Source organism: Panthera onca, chromosome D3 (assembly GCF_046562875.1).
Source record: "Panthera onca isolate mPanOnc1 chromosome D3, mPanOnc1 haplotype 2, whole genome shotgun sequence".
NCBI classification, from domain to species: Eukaryota; Metazoa; Chordata; class Mammalia; order Carnivora; family Felidae; genus Panthera; species Panthera onca.
In genome coordinates this window covers 27,331,154-27,346,365 of record NC_138350.1, presented here as the reverse complement: position 1 = coordinate 27,346,365, position 15,212 = coordinate 27,331,154, and the positions used below count along the sequence as shown (strand labels likewise).

The window sequence follows — 15,212 nt, the reverse complement described above, 5'->3', positions numbered from 1 at the left end:
CCTGGATACCCCTCATTTCACTACAAACATCTTTAAAAGTTTTTTTTTTTTTTAATGTTTATTTATTTTTGAGAGAGACAGAGACAGAATACAAGTGGGGGACAGGTAGAGAGTGAGGGAGACACAGAATCCAAAGCAGGCTCCAGGCTCTGAGCTGTTAGCACAGAGCCCAGCACGGGGTTCGAACTCACAGACCAAGAGATCATGACCTGAGCTGAAGTCGGACGCTTAACCTACTGAGCTACCCTGGTACCCCTCCACTACAAACATCTTAATGTGTTTGGTTACCAGCAGCTGCAGCCGGCTCCAATGAGGTATCATGTACTGTATGAGATATATGACAAATTCTGAATTCCAAACACATCTGGCCCTGAGGCTTTGGATGAGGGGTCTGAGCGGTGGAGTGTCCCCACACTGGCCACAGCTCTGGACTACATGGAGGTCCCAGTGGAGGGGGAAATGGGCGTTTGCCACAGAATTTTGCAGAGCAATGCTGCTGCTTACATGGCTTTTTCATTTTCTGAGCAAACAACTCTGTGCTAGGTGCTGGTGATTCAGAGATGGAGGAGGACCAAGGGGCACACGAGGGGCTAGGGAGAAAGGAGCGCTTCCTGAGTGTGGAAGGTACAGCAGGCCATTTCCTCCTAAGGGGGCTGTCATTGGGGGAGCTGGTGACCACAGGTCTGCCTGTCCTTTCTGTGGGACCGAAGACTCCAGATATGACATCTGAGAGCACTCCAGGGAAGCCAAAGGTACTCGGGAGTGTGATAGTGACGGAAGACAGGAGGCACTCATGCTTGAGAATCTTGCCAATCACTGAAGGTCTGGGGCCTCAGTTTCCCCATCTGTAAATGGGGTGCAGGCCCTGGCCCTGCCTTCAGTGCCACTGACTGGCCTCTAGCACAGGAGGCCGAGATCTCCCTGCCCCCCCTCTCAGGGTGGTAGCAGTTCTGGCTGCCATCTGCAGAGCAGAGGGTGTACAGCTGAGGTGGGGAGTAGGGGAGCAGGCAGGCTTGAGGTCGGTCCGTCCTGTCCCAGATGTCAGCTCGGTTACTCTTTAGAAATAATCCCAGAAAATAAGCCAGAAAAAGAGAAGAGGGACAACTGCCCAGGGGCTTGGACTTTGCAGCTTGCCTAGGTGTCTCCTCCCAGAGCAGGTGTGCACAGCACTGAACAGGCTGCAGGAGGGAAGCTGGGGCACCGGCCCTGCGCCGGGCATCCGGCGGTCCGTGGGGTGACCATCACCTCTCCTGCTGTGGCCAGGAGCAGGACTCCACAGGCCAGCACCTCCGTCGTCCATGGTGAGGTGAGGAGCGGCTGGCAGGAGGCCGCCAGTCCCTGGGGGGCAAGGTCTTACGGAAGAGCCACACGTTGGGAAAGTCAGAGGCTGAGGCACCGACTGGGGTCCCTCGAGAGCGAGGCAGGCAGAGTCCAGGCCTGGGCACGGGAGACGCGAGATGTGGCGGGAGTCGGGCAGCCGCCTTGCCGCCTTGCCGTGGGCTGGGGCAGCGTGGGCGTCGCCGGGTTCCCGGGGCGCTGGCCTGCGGCTGTGAGCGAGGGCGTCGCCCGGAGGCGGCGGGCGCGGGGCCGTTGGGGGGCGCCTGGGTCCCCGCCCCCGCCGGCCGCGCCGGGTCGCGCGTGGGCGCGGCGGGCGCCGATTGGCTGGCGGGCGCGCGGGCGGGGCGGGCGGCGGCGGCGCGGAGGGGCCGGTCACCCCGCAGCCTGGCCTCGGCCTCCGCCGCTCGTCGCCGCGCCCCGCCCGCGCGCCCGCCGCCGCCCGTCCCCCCCGCCGGCGGCCACCATGAGCACAGGCCTGCGGTACAAGAGCAAGCTGGCGACCCCAGGTGAGCCCGGCGCCTGCCCGCGCGCCCGCGCGCGCCTTTGTCCCCGCCGCCCGCCCGCCTCTCACCGTGTCTTTCCGTCTCTCCCCCGCCCGCCGGCCCGGACCCGGACCCCGACCCGACCCCGACCCCGCAGAGGACAAGCAGGTACGTGCGCGCCGCCGCTCCCCCCGCGGCCGGCTGTCACCCATTGTGCCACCAACACCGCCGGCGCCCAGGCGCGACCCCGCCCCCGCCGGCCGTCATCCCGCCCTGTCGCGATAACCGATTGTCAGCTGGGGCAGTGCCGCTGCGCCAGGGGCTACAGAGGGGAGGAGTGGGCACTGGGCCCCTGGGGGCCTGACCCCTGGCCCTTACAGCCGGGGTGCCCCTCCCAGGATGGGGGGATGGGCCGGGTGTCTCCCAGTGGTCCAGTGCCAGTGTATCCTCCCCGAACTGGCCTTAGGCCTCGTGCTGGGGGTCCTGAGTGAGGCCACCGTCACCACAGGCCACAGGCTAGGGGAGGGGTCTGTATCCACCAGCCAGCACCTAGACCCTAAGCAGCCCCACCCCACTCCTGTGCATCTTATGCCTCTTCTCCCCACACACCAATTCGAGTGGGCTGATCTGTGGCCAGGCCTCTTCCCCAGACTGGGAGCCTCTAAGGCCTGGTCTGAGTCATCCCTGTGCCCAGAATGGGTCTTCTAACCTAGTGGGTACAAATAGGCTTGTGGCCTCCCACAGGGGCTGGCCTGGCCCCCACTCAGGGAATGCAGGACGTGACAGGAGGCTGACCTGGGCACCCACTGTGAAACCCAGCTGAGGCTGGGGTTAAACAGAGCTGGGAGATCCTGAGAGTGGGGTGGGAGTGGGTAACCAGATGGGCAGGGGGCTCTGGGGCCCTGCTGGAGGCCTTTCTGGCTTGAGCTCAGTCATGTTGGGGGATCTTCTTGGCCTAACTCTGGCACCAAGGTGGCCTTGGCACTCCTCGTCAGAGATAGGAATTCACACAGCGGGTAGATGCCGGGTAGAACCCCGAAGTCCTGGCCCAGGGTGCGGCCCAGCAGGTGGGGTGGGGGCTGGGAGTCACTGGCTGCCAGGTGCCAGTCTCCTGGCAGGGACACGCCCCACCCTGGGACAGGTGAGGCTCTTGGGGAGGGGCCCCTCAACCTCAACCTGCTGGCAAGGGCCTCTCCAGGGAGCCCGGGCCAGGAGCTGTCTTCCTATCAAGGCAGGTCAGACAATGCCTGAGACGCAGGGACACATGCTGCCAGGCTATTGTTTGAAGGAGAGAGAGAGAAGGCCCGGGAGACCAGCCCCCACAGCTTCTCCTGGGCCTTGGAGTTACTGGGCCAGGCAGCTGCTGCCTAGCACCACCAGGGACTCCCTCCTGCTGAGGTGTGAGCCCCGTCAGGCCTGTGTCTGCCCATCCTTCAAGGTCAGTTAGGAGCCAGCCTCACCTGTCCCCTACCCCTCAGACCAGAGGGAGAGGGCACCATGCAGGTGGAGGGGGAGCCCCAGGAACAAAGCCAAGGAGCCAGGTCTTTGGGACAGGCTCCCCGAGGATCTGGGGGGGGGGGGGCTGGAAGAATATGGTAGTTTCACCGTTAATATTGTTTGGTGTTGGTGAGCTTTGGTCTATCCACACTATGAAAGAGGGTGGGGGGTGCTCTGGTGGCCCTCCGTGTCCCCATCCTCTGGCCCCCACCTTGTCTCAGGCAGTGATGGGGGCTCTATTGGCTCTGGTGGCTGCTTCCAGAGCTGACTCCAGTGATTCTAAGAATGGAAATGCCTCGAGAGTCTCAGGCACCGGGAGGAGGTGGGCGCAGCTGTGTCTACAGCTCAGGAAGCCCTGAGAAATATTTGTTGTACTTCATGGGCCAGAGAGAGGGGGTGGCAGGGCCCCTTCCCTGGAGCTCCCCCAGGGAATCCACAGGCCCTGTCTGGGTGAGTTTGGGTGCAGGGGCAGGAGCTGGGAGTGAGACCCTTTCCCTCCTGACATGTCACCCTCCTGACTCTTGCCCTTCTGACCTGGGCCTCCCCAGAGGCTGTGCCTTATCAGTGGAGAAACTGAGGCAGTCTGAGAGTGACAAGCTCCATTAGACACCCAGCTGTGAAGTGCTAAGGCGTAGACCCAGGTGTGTCTGTCTTGGAGATGCCCTGAGCCTGAGATGCCAGCCTGTCTGGCTGGGGGGCTAGGCTGAGGGGCTGCGTCTCTAGTGGACCTACAGGTGGAGATTGGGTGGGACTTGGCCCAGACACTTCCTACAGGTCCACATGGCAGAGGGCTGGGGCCAGTGTGGAGGCTTTCTCGGGGCAAGGACTGAGGGCCCAGCTGGGAGAGCTGAGGGAGGTGCCCTGTGGCTTCCCCCTGCTCTCCTCTGGATGAAAGACTCTCCTGTTCCCAGCTGTGGGCCCACCCCTCCTCCCCAGGTGCCAGGGGCCTCCAGGCCCCACAGCAGCATCATGAGCCTGGACAAATGGACAGAGGCCCCTCAACCAGGGGAGCCAAGAAGGGAGAACCAGGGTGGGGAAGAGCTGGGGGCCGCCTATCCCCACTGATACACAGTCCAAGAAGTATGTCTGTTCTTGTTGCAGCTCCTTTCCAAGCCTCCCTCCTGCCTGGCTGGCTGGTTCCGATTCTGGTAGGGTCCCGGAGAGAGGGGTGAGGAAGGGTTTGGTGCCCAGGAGAGGCCTGTGGCCCCTGGGGTGGTCACAGAGGGTGAGAGCTATACCGGCTTGAGCTTTCCAGCCCTCGTGGGCCCGTCTTGTGGATCAGAGCAGGCGAGGAGGCTGACAGGGAGACAAATGACGGGGAGGGGGTAAGTTCACTCTACACACCATCCCCCCACTTTGGCTGGCAGAAGTGGTCTGGGGGCAGCTGTGGCCAGTGCTGGCTGGCTGCAGCTTCCAAGTTTCCCGGAGGTAGGGTGGGTAGGCCTCTGGTGCTCTAACTGAGCACTTGAGCCCCTTCAAGCCCGGGCGAAGGGGAGGTGGGTCCAGGCTGGGGAGGTGGGCTCTGCCCCCTCCCAGTTCCCACGTGTCTGGAAGGACCACACCAGTCCAGAACACTCCTGCTCCCATCACACACACATAACATACGAGGGGGGAGGGAGCGTACAAGGAGTGTGGCCTTGGATAGTTAGGACTCCACGACACCGCCGGGAGGTTTCCGGGCCAATTCTATGAGGAGAAAAGGAGTGAGAGGGGCCGCTGCCCGCGTGGGTGCGCATAGGTCCCTGGAGCGTTCTCCCGGCGCCCTCTGGCGGGTGAAAGCCGTGCTGCACCTGGAGGGGGCGAGACGCGGGGCGGCCACAAACCCCGCCCCCTAGGGCCCTTAGGTGGGCCCTGGCTTCCCCACCCTCCCACCCGGGTGGTGGAGACGCCCGGACAGAGGCCACCCGTCCGGCAGCGGGACTCCGCCTCCGTGCCTATGCGCGCCTATGCTGGGCCCTGCCCTCCGAAGCAGCTTTCCGGTGGCTCCGCCCGCGGCCCAATTTCCAAGCGACTGTTTCCCGGCGACCGTGCGGGTGGGGCGGTCTTGTTCCCCGCCCGCCCCGCCTGCCAGCGCCCGCGAGGCCCCGCCTCTGGTTCGGTGCGGGAGCCGGGCCTGCCTGTGGCTGAGACCGCGCGCTGCTGGGGCGGGTCCGCATTGGCAGAGGCATGGCACGCGTGGCCTCTGGGGTCAGCAACACCGCGGGTGGGCAACGTCCCTTCTCTGGGCCTCAATTCCCGCGTCTGTAAAACGGGGGCGAGAACGGAGCTTCAGGGCAGTACCGCCTGTAAGTCCCTCCTGAAAGCCCTGCCCCTGTGGGTCTGACCCGGTCTGGGGTCCAAACGCAGCGATGGACTCGCTGGCAGCGCCCCAGGACCGCCTGGTGGAGCAGCTGCTGTCACCGCGGACCCAGGCCCAGAGGCGGCTCAAGGTGTGTGTGGAGAGGGGAGTGGAATGTGGGTCAGCGTGTGTGTGCCTGCCGGGTCCCGGTCCCAAGGGCTCTGGGACGTGACAGGGACCGGCAGGGCCAGGGTCCACCTGACTGGGCGCTGGGACCCCGAGGGTGGGGGAGGCTCGGTGCCACTGTCTATAAATAGCCCTTGCTCTGCCTTGGTAGCAGCAGCCAGCCACCCCCGCGGCTGGATGGTGGCCAGATGGGGCCTCCCACCCCCTGGTACACTCAGGAGGGGTGAGTATTGAGGCCAGGGGGCTTCTCCCGCCTATGGAGGGCCTTGGATGTGTGTGAGGGGTCTGGGTCCTGGTGCCCTCTGCCCACCGCCCAAGGGAGGACCCAGCCTAGGCCTGCTGCAGCCAGGCATCCTAAACTCTACACACACAGACACATTCTCAGGTCCCTGCAAAGCCCCTCACTGAGGCGGGGGCAAGGATGCCTGTCACCCCCTCACCTGCCTTCCCAGCTCCAGGCCTTTGCTCACAGGCCCTCACCCCATTTCTGCCATTGAAACTCCCCACACAGAGGACTCTGCCCTCTGTTGCCTCCATGTCTGAGCCGGGTAGGGAACAGGGCATCAGACTGCCCCAGGAATCCAAGCCTGCTCCTGACTTGCCCTGCCCCTGCCCCCCAGGATATCGACAAGCAGTACGTGGGCTTCGCCACACTGCCCAATCAGGTGCACCGGAAGTCTGTGAAGAAGGGCTTCGATTTCACGCTTATGGTGGCGGGTGAGTGGGCTGGACTCCCAGGTGGGGTGGCTTGGGCCATAGCCAGCTAGGCTTTGTCAGAGGGGTCCCAGACTTAACCTGACTCTTTCACTGTACCTGCTGGCAGGTGAGTCGGGCCTGGGGAAGTCCACGCTGGTCCACAGCCTCTTCCTGACTGACTTGTACAAGGACCGGAAGCTGCTCAGTGCTGAGGGTGAGTGGGCCCTATGCAGCCCTGGCATTGGTTCCCCATCCTCTGCTGTGTGACCCTTCAAAGGGGTCCCTTCTGGGTCCAGACCCTGCTCCTCTCTCCCCACAGCGTGGGTCTCTCCTGTTCAGGGTCCAGGAATAGTGGCCCAGACCACAGTGAGGCCATGAGGCCAGGGCTAAATGCTAGAATGGATGAGAACAAGGGTCCTGGCTGCCCAGTGGGGGTGGGGTCTGAGAGTTGGAGAGACCCCTCCAAACGATGCCCCGACACCCACAGAGCGCATCAGCCAGACCGTAGAGATCCTGAAGCACACGGTGGACATTGAGGAGAAGGGGGTCAAGCTGAAGCTCACCATTGTAGACACACCGGGCTTCGGGGATGCTGTCAACAACTCTGAGTGGTGAGGAGAGCCTGGCTGGGGAACAGTCTGTGCCTAGGCTGGTCCAGTGTCCCCTCTGGCCTCACCGACCCTCCTGCCTACCTGCAGCTGGAAGCCCATCACCGACTACGTGGACCAGCAGTTTGAGCAGTATTTTCGTGACGAGAGTGGCCTCAACCGCAAGAACATCCAAGACAACCGTGTGCACTGCTGCCTCTACTTCATCTCCCCTTTTGGACACGGGTGCGTGAATGTCCTGGGAACAGGCTCAGGGTGGGGGGTGGGACCCGCCTCCATGGTTCCCCGTTGGCTGCACCTGTCACTGCTTATCTTCTGCCTGTGCCCTCACAACCATGCCCTCCCTGAGCCCATCCCACCCTCTCTCTGTGCCCCCACCACCCGCACCATGCCCCTCTCCACCCCTGGATGCTCTCTGCAGGCTGCGGCCAGTGGATGTGGGTTTCATGAAGGCTCTGCATGAGAAGGTGAACATTGTGCCGCTCATCGCCAAAGCTGACTGTCTCGTCCCCAGCGAGATCCGGAAGCTGAAGGAGCGGGTGAGCCTGGCAACTGGGCCTGGGCTAGGTCTCCAGGACCCAGAACACCAAGTGTGCTGATCCTGGGTGCCAGCGCACCTGGCCCCGGGTCCCTGGCCAGCCTCAAATCTGACAGCCCTTGCCCCGCCACAGATCCGGGAGGAGATTGACAAGTTTGGGATCCACGTGTACCAGTTCCCTGAATGTGACTCTGACGAGGATGAGGACTTCAAGCAACAGGATCGGGAACTGAAGGTGAGCGGCCTGGGGTGGCAGAGGAGGGAACTGGAGGTCAGTTTACATGGCACCAAGCATCCAGGTCCAACCCGGTGGGGGAAAGAGTCTTTTGTCTGGGCAGTAGAGCCCCTCCACCTGGGGGGGGGGGGGTTGGGGGGGTGGGGGTGGGGTACAGTCACTCATGTCCCCACTGGCTTGTGCAGTTTGGGCCCCGTGTGGTTAGTGTGTCATGGAGCACTTGCCAGGACCCAAAGGCACAGTCCTGGCCAGGCCTCCACCCTGACCCTGCTCCTCAGTCTTCTTCCAATGGGTCACGAGCAGAAGGGTCTGGCCTGATGGCCACAAGCCTGTGTGTGCCCTGGCTCCCAGAATTCTGAGCTCCAGAGGATGGTTGTGGCTTTGGGTGCCCCGGGATCTAGAGTGGCAATAACCAAGCCTAAGGCACGGGATAGGCAGCCACTGGGCCAAGAGCAGGGTGGAGCCCTTGGCCCCAGCCTAAGTCAGCATCAGTAACAGGAGGCAGGGGCTCAGCTCTGGGGAGGGAGGGATGGCGATGGTAGCTGAATGGAGCAGTTCCTGATGGGAGATGGTGTCAGAGGGGGAGGATATGCCCGGCTGGGCACATACCCTGTGCCACGGGTATAAGCCATGCCAGCTCTGGCTTCAGAGAAGCCACAAGGGTTGGGCAACTCCAGGATCTCTTTGGGGAGGGGCTGTTGATAGTGATACTGGAGGAGCGACCAGGTGCCGAGTGCCCATGTCCCTCTTCAGCCACTAACCCCATACTCACACTAACTGGGCGCGAGCCCTTGTACCTGCCCTTCCCAGGAGAGTGCGCCCTTCGCGGTTATCGGCAGCAACACAGTGGTGGAGGCCAAGGGGCAACGGGTCCGGGGGCGACTGTACCCCTGGGGGATCGTGGAGGGTGAGTTCAGGCATGGGGTGCGACAGAGGGAGTGGGGTGGCTCCCCCGGGCCTGCACCCACCCAACACCCGCTCTTGCCCCACAGTGGAGAACCAGGCACACTGCGACTTTGTGAAGCTTCGCAACATGCTGATCCGCACACACATGCATGATCTCAAGGACGTGACATGCGACGTGCACTATGAGAACTATCGCGCGCACTGCATCCAGCAGATGACCAGGTGCGCAGCTCTGACTCGGACCTGGATCGTGCACCTCGTGTTCCCAGCCAAGGCTCCCTAACAGAGGGCTGATCCTTGCTGCCTTCCCAGATCTGAACTTTGCCCCGACTCCCAAGTAGGCCCCCCACCCTGCACCTTGTCTTCCCAGAGCCGACCCAACGGTGTGGGAGCTCAGGAGGGCAGAGCCTCGGTAGTGTTGGGGGTCAGACAAACTGTCCTTCTTGTCCACCCCACAGCAAACTGACCCAGGACAGCCGCATGGAGAGCCCCATCCCCATCCTACCACTGCCTACCCCGGATGCTGAGACAGAAAAGCTCATCAGGATGAAGGATGAGGAGGTTAGTGGGGCCACAGGGGAGGAGAAGGGGTGGAGGTGGGGGTCCAGCCCCTCCTATCACGTTTGCCACTCTACCTTCTGCTATTCCCGTCTCACCTCCAGCTAAGGCGCATGCAGGAGATGCTGCAGAAGATGAAGCAGCAGATGCAGGACCAGTGACCCCAACCCAGCCCCACATTGCCATGGATATACTGCCAGTTTCCAGGCTGGCCCTTCCCGTCCCTGGACCCCAACTGGCCTGGACTCCACCCTGGAATAAATCTGGATCTCCAACAGGCCTGGGCACAACCCCAGTCCCGGAATGGTCCAGACCAGGACTGTTCCCGACTATTCCCAACCTGACCCAGAGATGCAGGCTCATAGCCCCCAAACAACCCTAATTTATTCTCAGCACCAGTCCCTCCCCTTATTTGTATCTGCTTCCAAGGGGCCTGGACAGCAGCCCCCACAGCTGGCCCTCTTTGGCCTCGGGGGAACAGGAGCTAATTTGGGCCATGACTTTTGAGATCTACCCCTGCCCCAGAAGGTCATGAACTCCGACTCCAGGCCCTACTCAGGTAGGGGGATAAAACAAGGCAGAATAGGGAAGCAGATCCTCGGCATCCCAGGTCTATTTCTCCACCCCAGTGCCACAGAGTGGACGTGGGAACCCTCATGTGTCCCCTCCCTCGGGCCACCCAGCTTACGCTGAGGCCTCACTTTGTGCCGAGGTGGGCCAGTCCTTCCCTACCTCCTCACCCCTCACTGGGTAGCTCAGTGGCAGGTTGGGCAACAGAAGCGCTTAGGATCCCTCCAGACCGAAGGAGAGCAGCTGGCTGCAGGCAAGGATCTCCCGGGGCTGGTGGGGCAGGGACGCCTGCAATTGCCCAAACTCCTCATCTAGGGCTGTGGCCTGGCCTGAGGGCTCCAGGAACAGTGGGTGCTGGGCAACCTGGGAACCCCCCACCCCTAGACTGCCATTCCCTGCCTGTGGCTGGAGGTCCTTTCTCCCCAGCAGCACTGTTGCCCTGGGTTGCCTAGGCCATCCCTCCCCCACCCCCAGCATGATACCTTCCCCCCCCAATCCCAGTCTCCAGTTTTGTTCAGTTGTGAATGCTGCATCCTGTCCTGGTGACAGGAGAACAATGTTGGTGAAGTCGCAGTGGTGATCCTTGCTCCCCTGGGTTGGTGGGGGGCGGAAGCCCTGGTAGCCTGCGAGCCCTGGTGATAGTGCTCTATCTGGGGCCGCAGCGTCTGTCTACTGGGCCTCCGGGTTATTTCTGGCGGGTGGCAGCGCTGTGGTCGGTTTGGCCGGGGTGCTGGGGCCTGGCAGGGGCGGGGCGGCATTATCGCTTGGCTCTCCAGCCAACGCTTAGCGCTCCAGAACAAGCCAGGTCACCATCCTCTCGCCATGGGCTCTGGTGAGTTTGGGGTCAGGCAGGCCCGGGACTGCGCTCCATGAGCAGAGTCGGGTTGGGAGGCGCTGCAGTCATCTGGGCTGCAGTAGGGAGATTTAGGGCGGACTTCCAGTCAGCGCGCGGATGGTCGAGGTGGAGAGGCTTTCGGGTAAGGCGGGGCTCGGGTCTCCGGGGCCCGGGCCGGGCCCAGCGCCCTGGGGTGTACAGGGACCCGCCCAGGTGCCACACAGGCCACCAGGCTCACTGCGGCGCTTCCCTTGCAGGGCCGCGCCGGGCGCTGAGCCTGCTGCTCCTGCTGCTAGCGCCGCCCAGCCGCCCAGTCGCGGGCTGCCCCGCGCCGTGTGGCTGTGCGGGGACGCGCGTGGATTGCGGGCGCCGCGGGCTGACATGGGCCTCGCTGCCCGCCGCCTTCCCGCCGGACACGACTGAACTGGTGCTGACGGGCAACAACCTGACGGCGCTGCCGCCGGGGCTGCTGGACTCGCTGCCCGTGCTGCGCGCCGCGCACCTGGGCGGCAACCCCTGGCGCTGCGACTGCCGCCTGGTGCCACTGCGCGCCTGGTTGGCCGGCCGGCCCGAGCGCGCGCCCTACCGCGACCTGCGCTGTGCCGCGCCCCCGGCGCTGCGCGGCCGCCTGCTGCCGTACCTGGCGGAAGACGAGCTGCGCGCCGCCTGTGCGCCGGGCGCGTTCTGCTGGGGGGCGCTGGCAGCGCAGCTCCTGCTGCTCGGCCTCGGGCTCCTGCACGCGCTGCTGCTGCTGCTGCTGCTGTGTCGCCTGCGCCGGCTGCGCGCCCGCGCCCGCGCCCGCGCCGCGCACCCGTTGTCGCTGACCGCCCCGCTGGTGGCGGAGACGGCCGGAGCCAGCGAGTTCTACGAGTAGTCCTGAGAGGCGCTGAGCGACGCGGGCGTGCCAGCCCGACAGGACCCTGCCCCAAGGAGCCCTCGCCCTGACCCGGACCGGGGCTCGTCCTCCGCCTGGGCACAGTCTTCCAGACCCCACCACCCCCCTGCGGGCCCCGGGCCACACGCGCCCCTCTGCAGCGAGGCGAGCCAAAGCCCAGGACGCTTAGGCGGGTCAAAGGGGTGAGCTGCAGCCCAGCCCCTGCGAGGTTCCCCACACCAAACTCCAGTGCAGAATAAACCCTTCTCCCAATCTGACTGGTCTCTGTGCCCCACCACCCGGAAATTCCCCTCCCAAACCACAGGACAAGCCCTAGGAGGTGATTCAAGGGGGATGCATCACATCTTCCTACACCCAACACGGGATCAGTGACTCTCCCAGACCACTCACTTTCAAAGGAGTTCAAGTGGAAGGCACAGAAGAACTCAGACAGTGACCACATTATAGGGTAGCGAAGACATTGTGGGGACAGTGAAAACAGTGTTGAGACAGTGAGGACACTGAGGGGCAGTGAGGACACAGGGACGGTGAGGATACTGGACAGTGAAGACAGTGGGGACATCGAGGGCACTGCAGGACAGTGTGGTTGAGAGGAAGAGAGAGGATGTTTGGAGTTGGGGTCTCTGGGGGTCAGTGAGGGGCCGTGAGGAGGCTCTGAGGACTGTTGGGAGCGTAGATGGGCAGATTTCAGGGCAGTCAGGGATGGGTCAGGGTGGTGAGAATAATCTGATGACCCACCTGGAACTCCCTGGGCATCTGAATTAGAAGCTCAGCCTCTGGAGGACAGGTGAGGCAGGTCCCTGCAGGGTTGAGTGGGTACCAGGGTGTTGCACAGTGTCTGGAGTCATGTTCTGCACTTGACCACCACTTCCTGTGGGAAGGTGCCTCTGACTGCTTGGACCAGCCTTGGTCCCTGGTCTCCCCTATCCCACCCCTGAACTCAGGCTGAGCAGCCAGGGCCTGGGACTCCTCCAGGGTGCCCCACTGTGGCACAAGCTGCTAACAAGGGACCCAGGGTGCCCAAATGAAGGGCTGACACTTTCCTCAATATTGGAGTCCCATTCCTGCCCTGGGTGGGGCCTCCACCTGGCTGGCCCTGTAAACAATGAAGGCCACTCTTCATGGACCCAAACAGGACCCTGACAAGAAGCCTCAGGCCTGGGCCTGGGGCGCCTGGCACAGGAAGGCTCTGGCCCCCATTGACCGGGTCGGGGAGGCTGCCGCTGACATGGCCTTTGTCCCAGTCTTTGTGGGACAAGATGGATGGCCCTCCGGTTGGGCTGATGCTATCTCAGGGCTGCCGGTCAGACGTGAGGCAGGAGCCACCCCCTCCTTTGTGGGCAGGTGCGGGGCATCCGGCCCATTGTGGGCTGTGGCCGACTGTCCAGCCGTCCATCCGGCCTTATCACTACATCAGGGATGGCCCCTTTTGTACAAATGAACTGCCAACCCCCCCCCCCCCCCACACACACACACACCCTCAGGGATGGCCCAGCACACCCAGAGCCCCTGGTGGGGGTCAGAGGTAATAGTCTTTGTCACAGTAAGGTACACAGGCAGCCTAACTCAGTCCCAACATGGTACAGGGAGGGGATGTTCCCCCTCACTTTCCAGAGGAGGAAACCAGATGCCAGGGAGGGGTCTTCCTGCTGGGCCTGAGCTTTCTCCACGCTGCACTGGAAGCAGAGCCCCTAGGACTCCTCTCTTACTCCTCACTGAGGCCTTCAGGGAACAAATGTAGGGCTCAGGAGAAAATGGCCTGGGGGTCTTAGGTGACCCCAAGCTAAGAGAAGGAAGCCTCCTGGGCTGTGAGCCCAGGCTCCAGCAGACACTATGTGGAGGGGTCAGCAGGAGCCCAGGCCCACTGCCCACAAGTTTGAGGGCTTCTGGGCCGTGTCCCTCTGAGAGGATGGGCACAAGGAACCCTGAGAGCCCGGAGCTGCAGAAGCAGCTGGAGCTCCTCTGATGTAGGAAAGAGGCTGGTGTCACAGTCTGGTCAGACCTGAGGAAGAACTTCCTTACTCCCTGGTAAATAGGGCAGCTGAATATCATGGTTCCTCCTAGACTCTCTCTCTCTTTTGTCAGTTCTCCATGATTTAGATTGGCTTCTGCCCAAGGTACTGGCCACAGAGGGTGCTGGCCTGGCCTCCCTGGCGAATCTTTTCCAGGCTGCCTGGGAGTCCCCGGTCCCAACTTGTGACCCTGAGCTGACCCTCCATGCACTGACCCTGGGGCCTCCAAGGAGTGTGGGGAAGTGGATGGTCCCAGCTCAGCGCCCCTGAATGGCCCTGTGCAGGGAGGGGGAATGTACACCTCTACCCCCACCTCAAGGGCCTGCCATGCCCCTCCCCCCAGCGTGGTCCTCCATCTAATGGACACCACACCTGCCCCAGGGGCCCTTCCCCACTGACAGCTTGGTCCTCTCTGCGGTTTCAGACTCCTTCTCCTTCCAGATGGGAACAAAACGGTGGCCACTCAAGGCATCCCCCCACGCCTGCAGCCCCCAAGCTGTCTGATTCAGGGTCCTTTGCCCTACAGCCCAGGGGTCCTCTGACCCCATCACTGCCCACCCCCAGCCTCTCTGAACAAGCCCCGGCAGGGCCAGACGGCATTCCTGGGACAGATACAGCCGTGACCTCCCTCTGGCAATCTTCGTGTCCTTGTCTGTGAAATGGGTTGCGGCCTCGGCTGAGGACCTCCCGCCCCCAAATCGGCATCCGGTTCTCCCCTCACGCGCCGCGACCCGAATGAGCCACCAGAGGGCGCTCGTGGTCTGCGGAAAACCCCCCCACGTGGGGCGAGGGCAGCCGAGGTGAGCCCTGGGCATGCAGACAACCAGGGTCCGCAGAGGAACAGACGCCAGGAGAGGACGGATTTGCCCAGGCTGGTGGGGGCGGATCGCCGAGACGGCGGACAGGTCGTACACCCCACGGGAACAGGGAAGGGTGCATCAAGTGGCCACTGACAGGGAGGGGTGAGCGCGCCCCCTCTACACCCTTCCCCTCCTTTACCTTCCTCTCCCTTCCCCTCCCCGGGGTCGCTGACAGCCCATCAACAGGGAAGATAAGGGACTTCTTCCGCCAGGCGGAGGGAGTGTCAGCTCAGGTGCTCCAGCCGCACTCCTGCCGCCTGTTTGCTCCGTAAACATACATTGGGCCCCTGCTGTGTGCACCGAGGCAGGGCTGGAAGGAGCGGCTGCGTGGTGGCCGGCTGCGTGGTGGCCGGTGGCGTGGAGGGCGACTAGAAGGAAGAAGCCGGTGGGGATGGTGGAATGGGAGCCCCCCAGGGGGAGTGGAACAGACGCTTCGCCACCTCCCGACCAACCTGGGGGCGAGGAGTGTGTGCGGGTCCTTCGTGGGCCCCCTCCTGCCTGGGGAGATGAAGGGGAGCCTGGGGAGGGGGGCGGCCCCTCGGTGGGGGGAGACTTGAGTGGGGCCCGCGTGGACGAGGCCCTGGGAAGGTCTGGGGGCCCCCCGAAGCCCTGGCCACGTTGGGGTGGGGGTGCACCCGCCGCTCAGACAGAGCAACAACATTGGGGTGGGTGGCGGGGCCCTGGGGGCCCATAGCTCACTGCACCGTCTGCGCCCACC

The 15,212-nt window shown here is 63.3% G+C and overlaps 2 protein-coding genes across 4 annotated transcripts; both read left to right on the top strand.

Moving 5' to 3' along the window:
* The first annotated feature begins 1,669 nt into the window (after nucleotides 1-1,669).
* SEPTIN5 (septin 5) lies at nucleotides 1,670-9,601 on the top strand. 3 transcript variants are annotated; one of them, XM_078435528.2, is made up of 12 exons: nucleotides 1,670-1,844; nucleotides 1,978-1,988; nucleotides 6,402-6,498; nucleotides 6,605-6,691; nucleotides 6,965-7,088; nucleotides 7,176-7,310; nucleotides 7,507-7,624; nucleotides 7,757-7,858; nucleotides 8,669-8,765; nucleotides 8,851-8,986; nucleotides 9,223-9,325; nucleotides 9,427-9,601. In XM_078435528.2, exons 1-12 carry the CDS (start codon nucleotides 1,802-1,804, stop codon nucleotides 9,481-9,483), a joined length of 1,110 nt encoding a protein of 369 aa, XP_078291654.1. In that variant the 5' UTR covers nucleotides 1,670-1,801; the 3' UTR covers nucleotides 9,484-9,601. The 3 variants fall into 3 exon arrangements, with proteins under 3 accessions (XP_078291654.1, XP_078291652.1, XP_078291653.1); XM_078435526.2 differs by lacking the exons at nucleotides 1,670-1,844; nucleotides 1,978-1,988 and adding an exon at nucleotides 5,249-5,602; XM_078435527.2 differs by lacking the exons at nucleotides 1,670-1,844; nucleotides 1,978-1,988 and adding an exon at nucleotides 5,485-5,746.
* Nucleotides 9,602-9,723: 122 nt separating this feature from the next.
* GP1BB (glycoprotein Ib platelet subunit beta) lies at nucleotides 9,724-11,874 on the top strand. The gene is made up of 2 exons (XM_060612972.3): nucleotides 9,724-10,724; nucleotides 10,985-11,874. The coding sequence occupies exons 1-2, from the start codon at nucleotides 10,715-10,717 to the stop codon at nucleotides 11,599-11,601; spliced, it is 627 nt and encodes a 208-aa protein (XP_060468955.3). The 5' UTR covers nucleotides 9,724-10,714; the 3' UTR covers nucleotides 11,602-11,874.
* The last annotated feature ends 3,338 nt before the right edge of the window (nucleotides 11,875-15,212 follow it).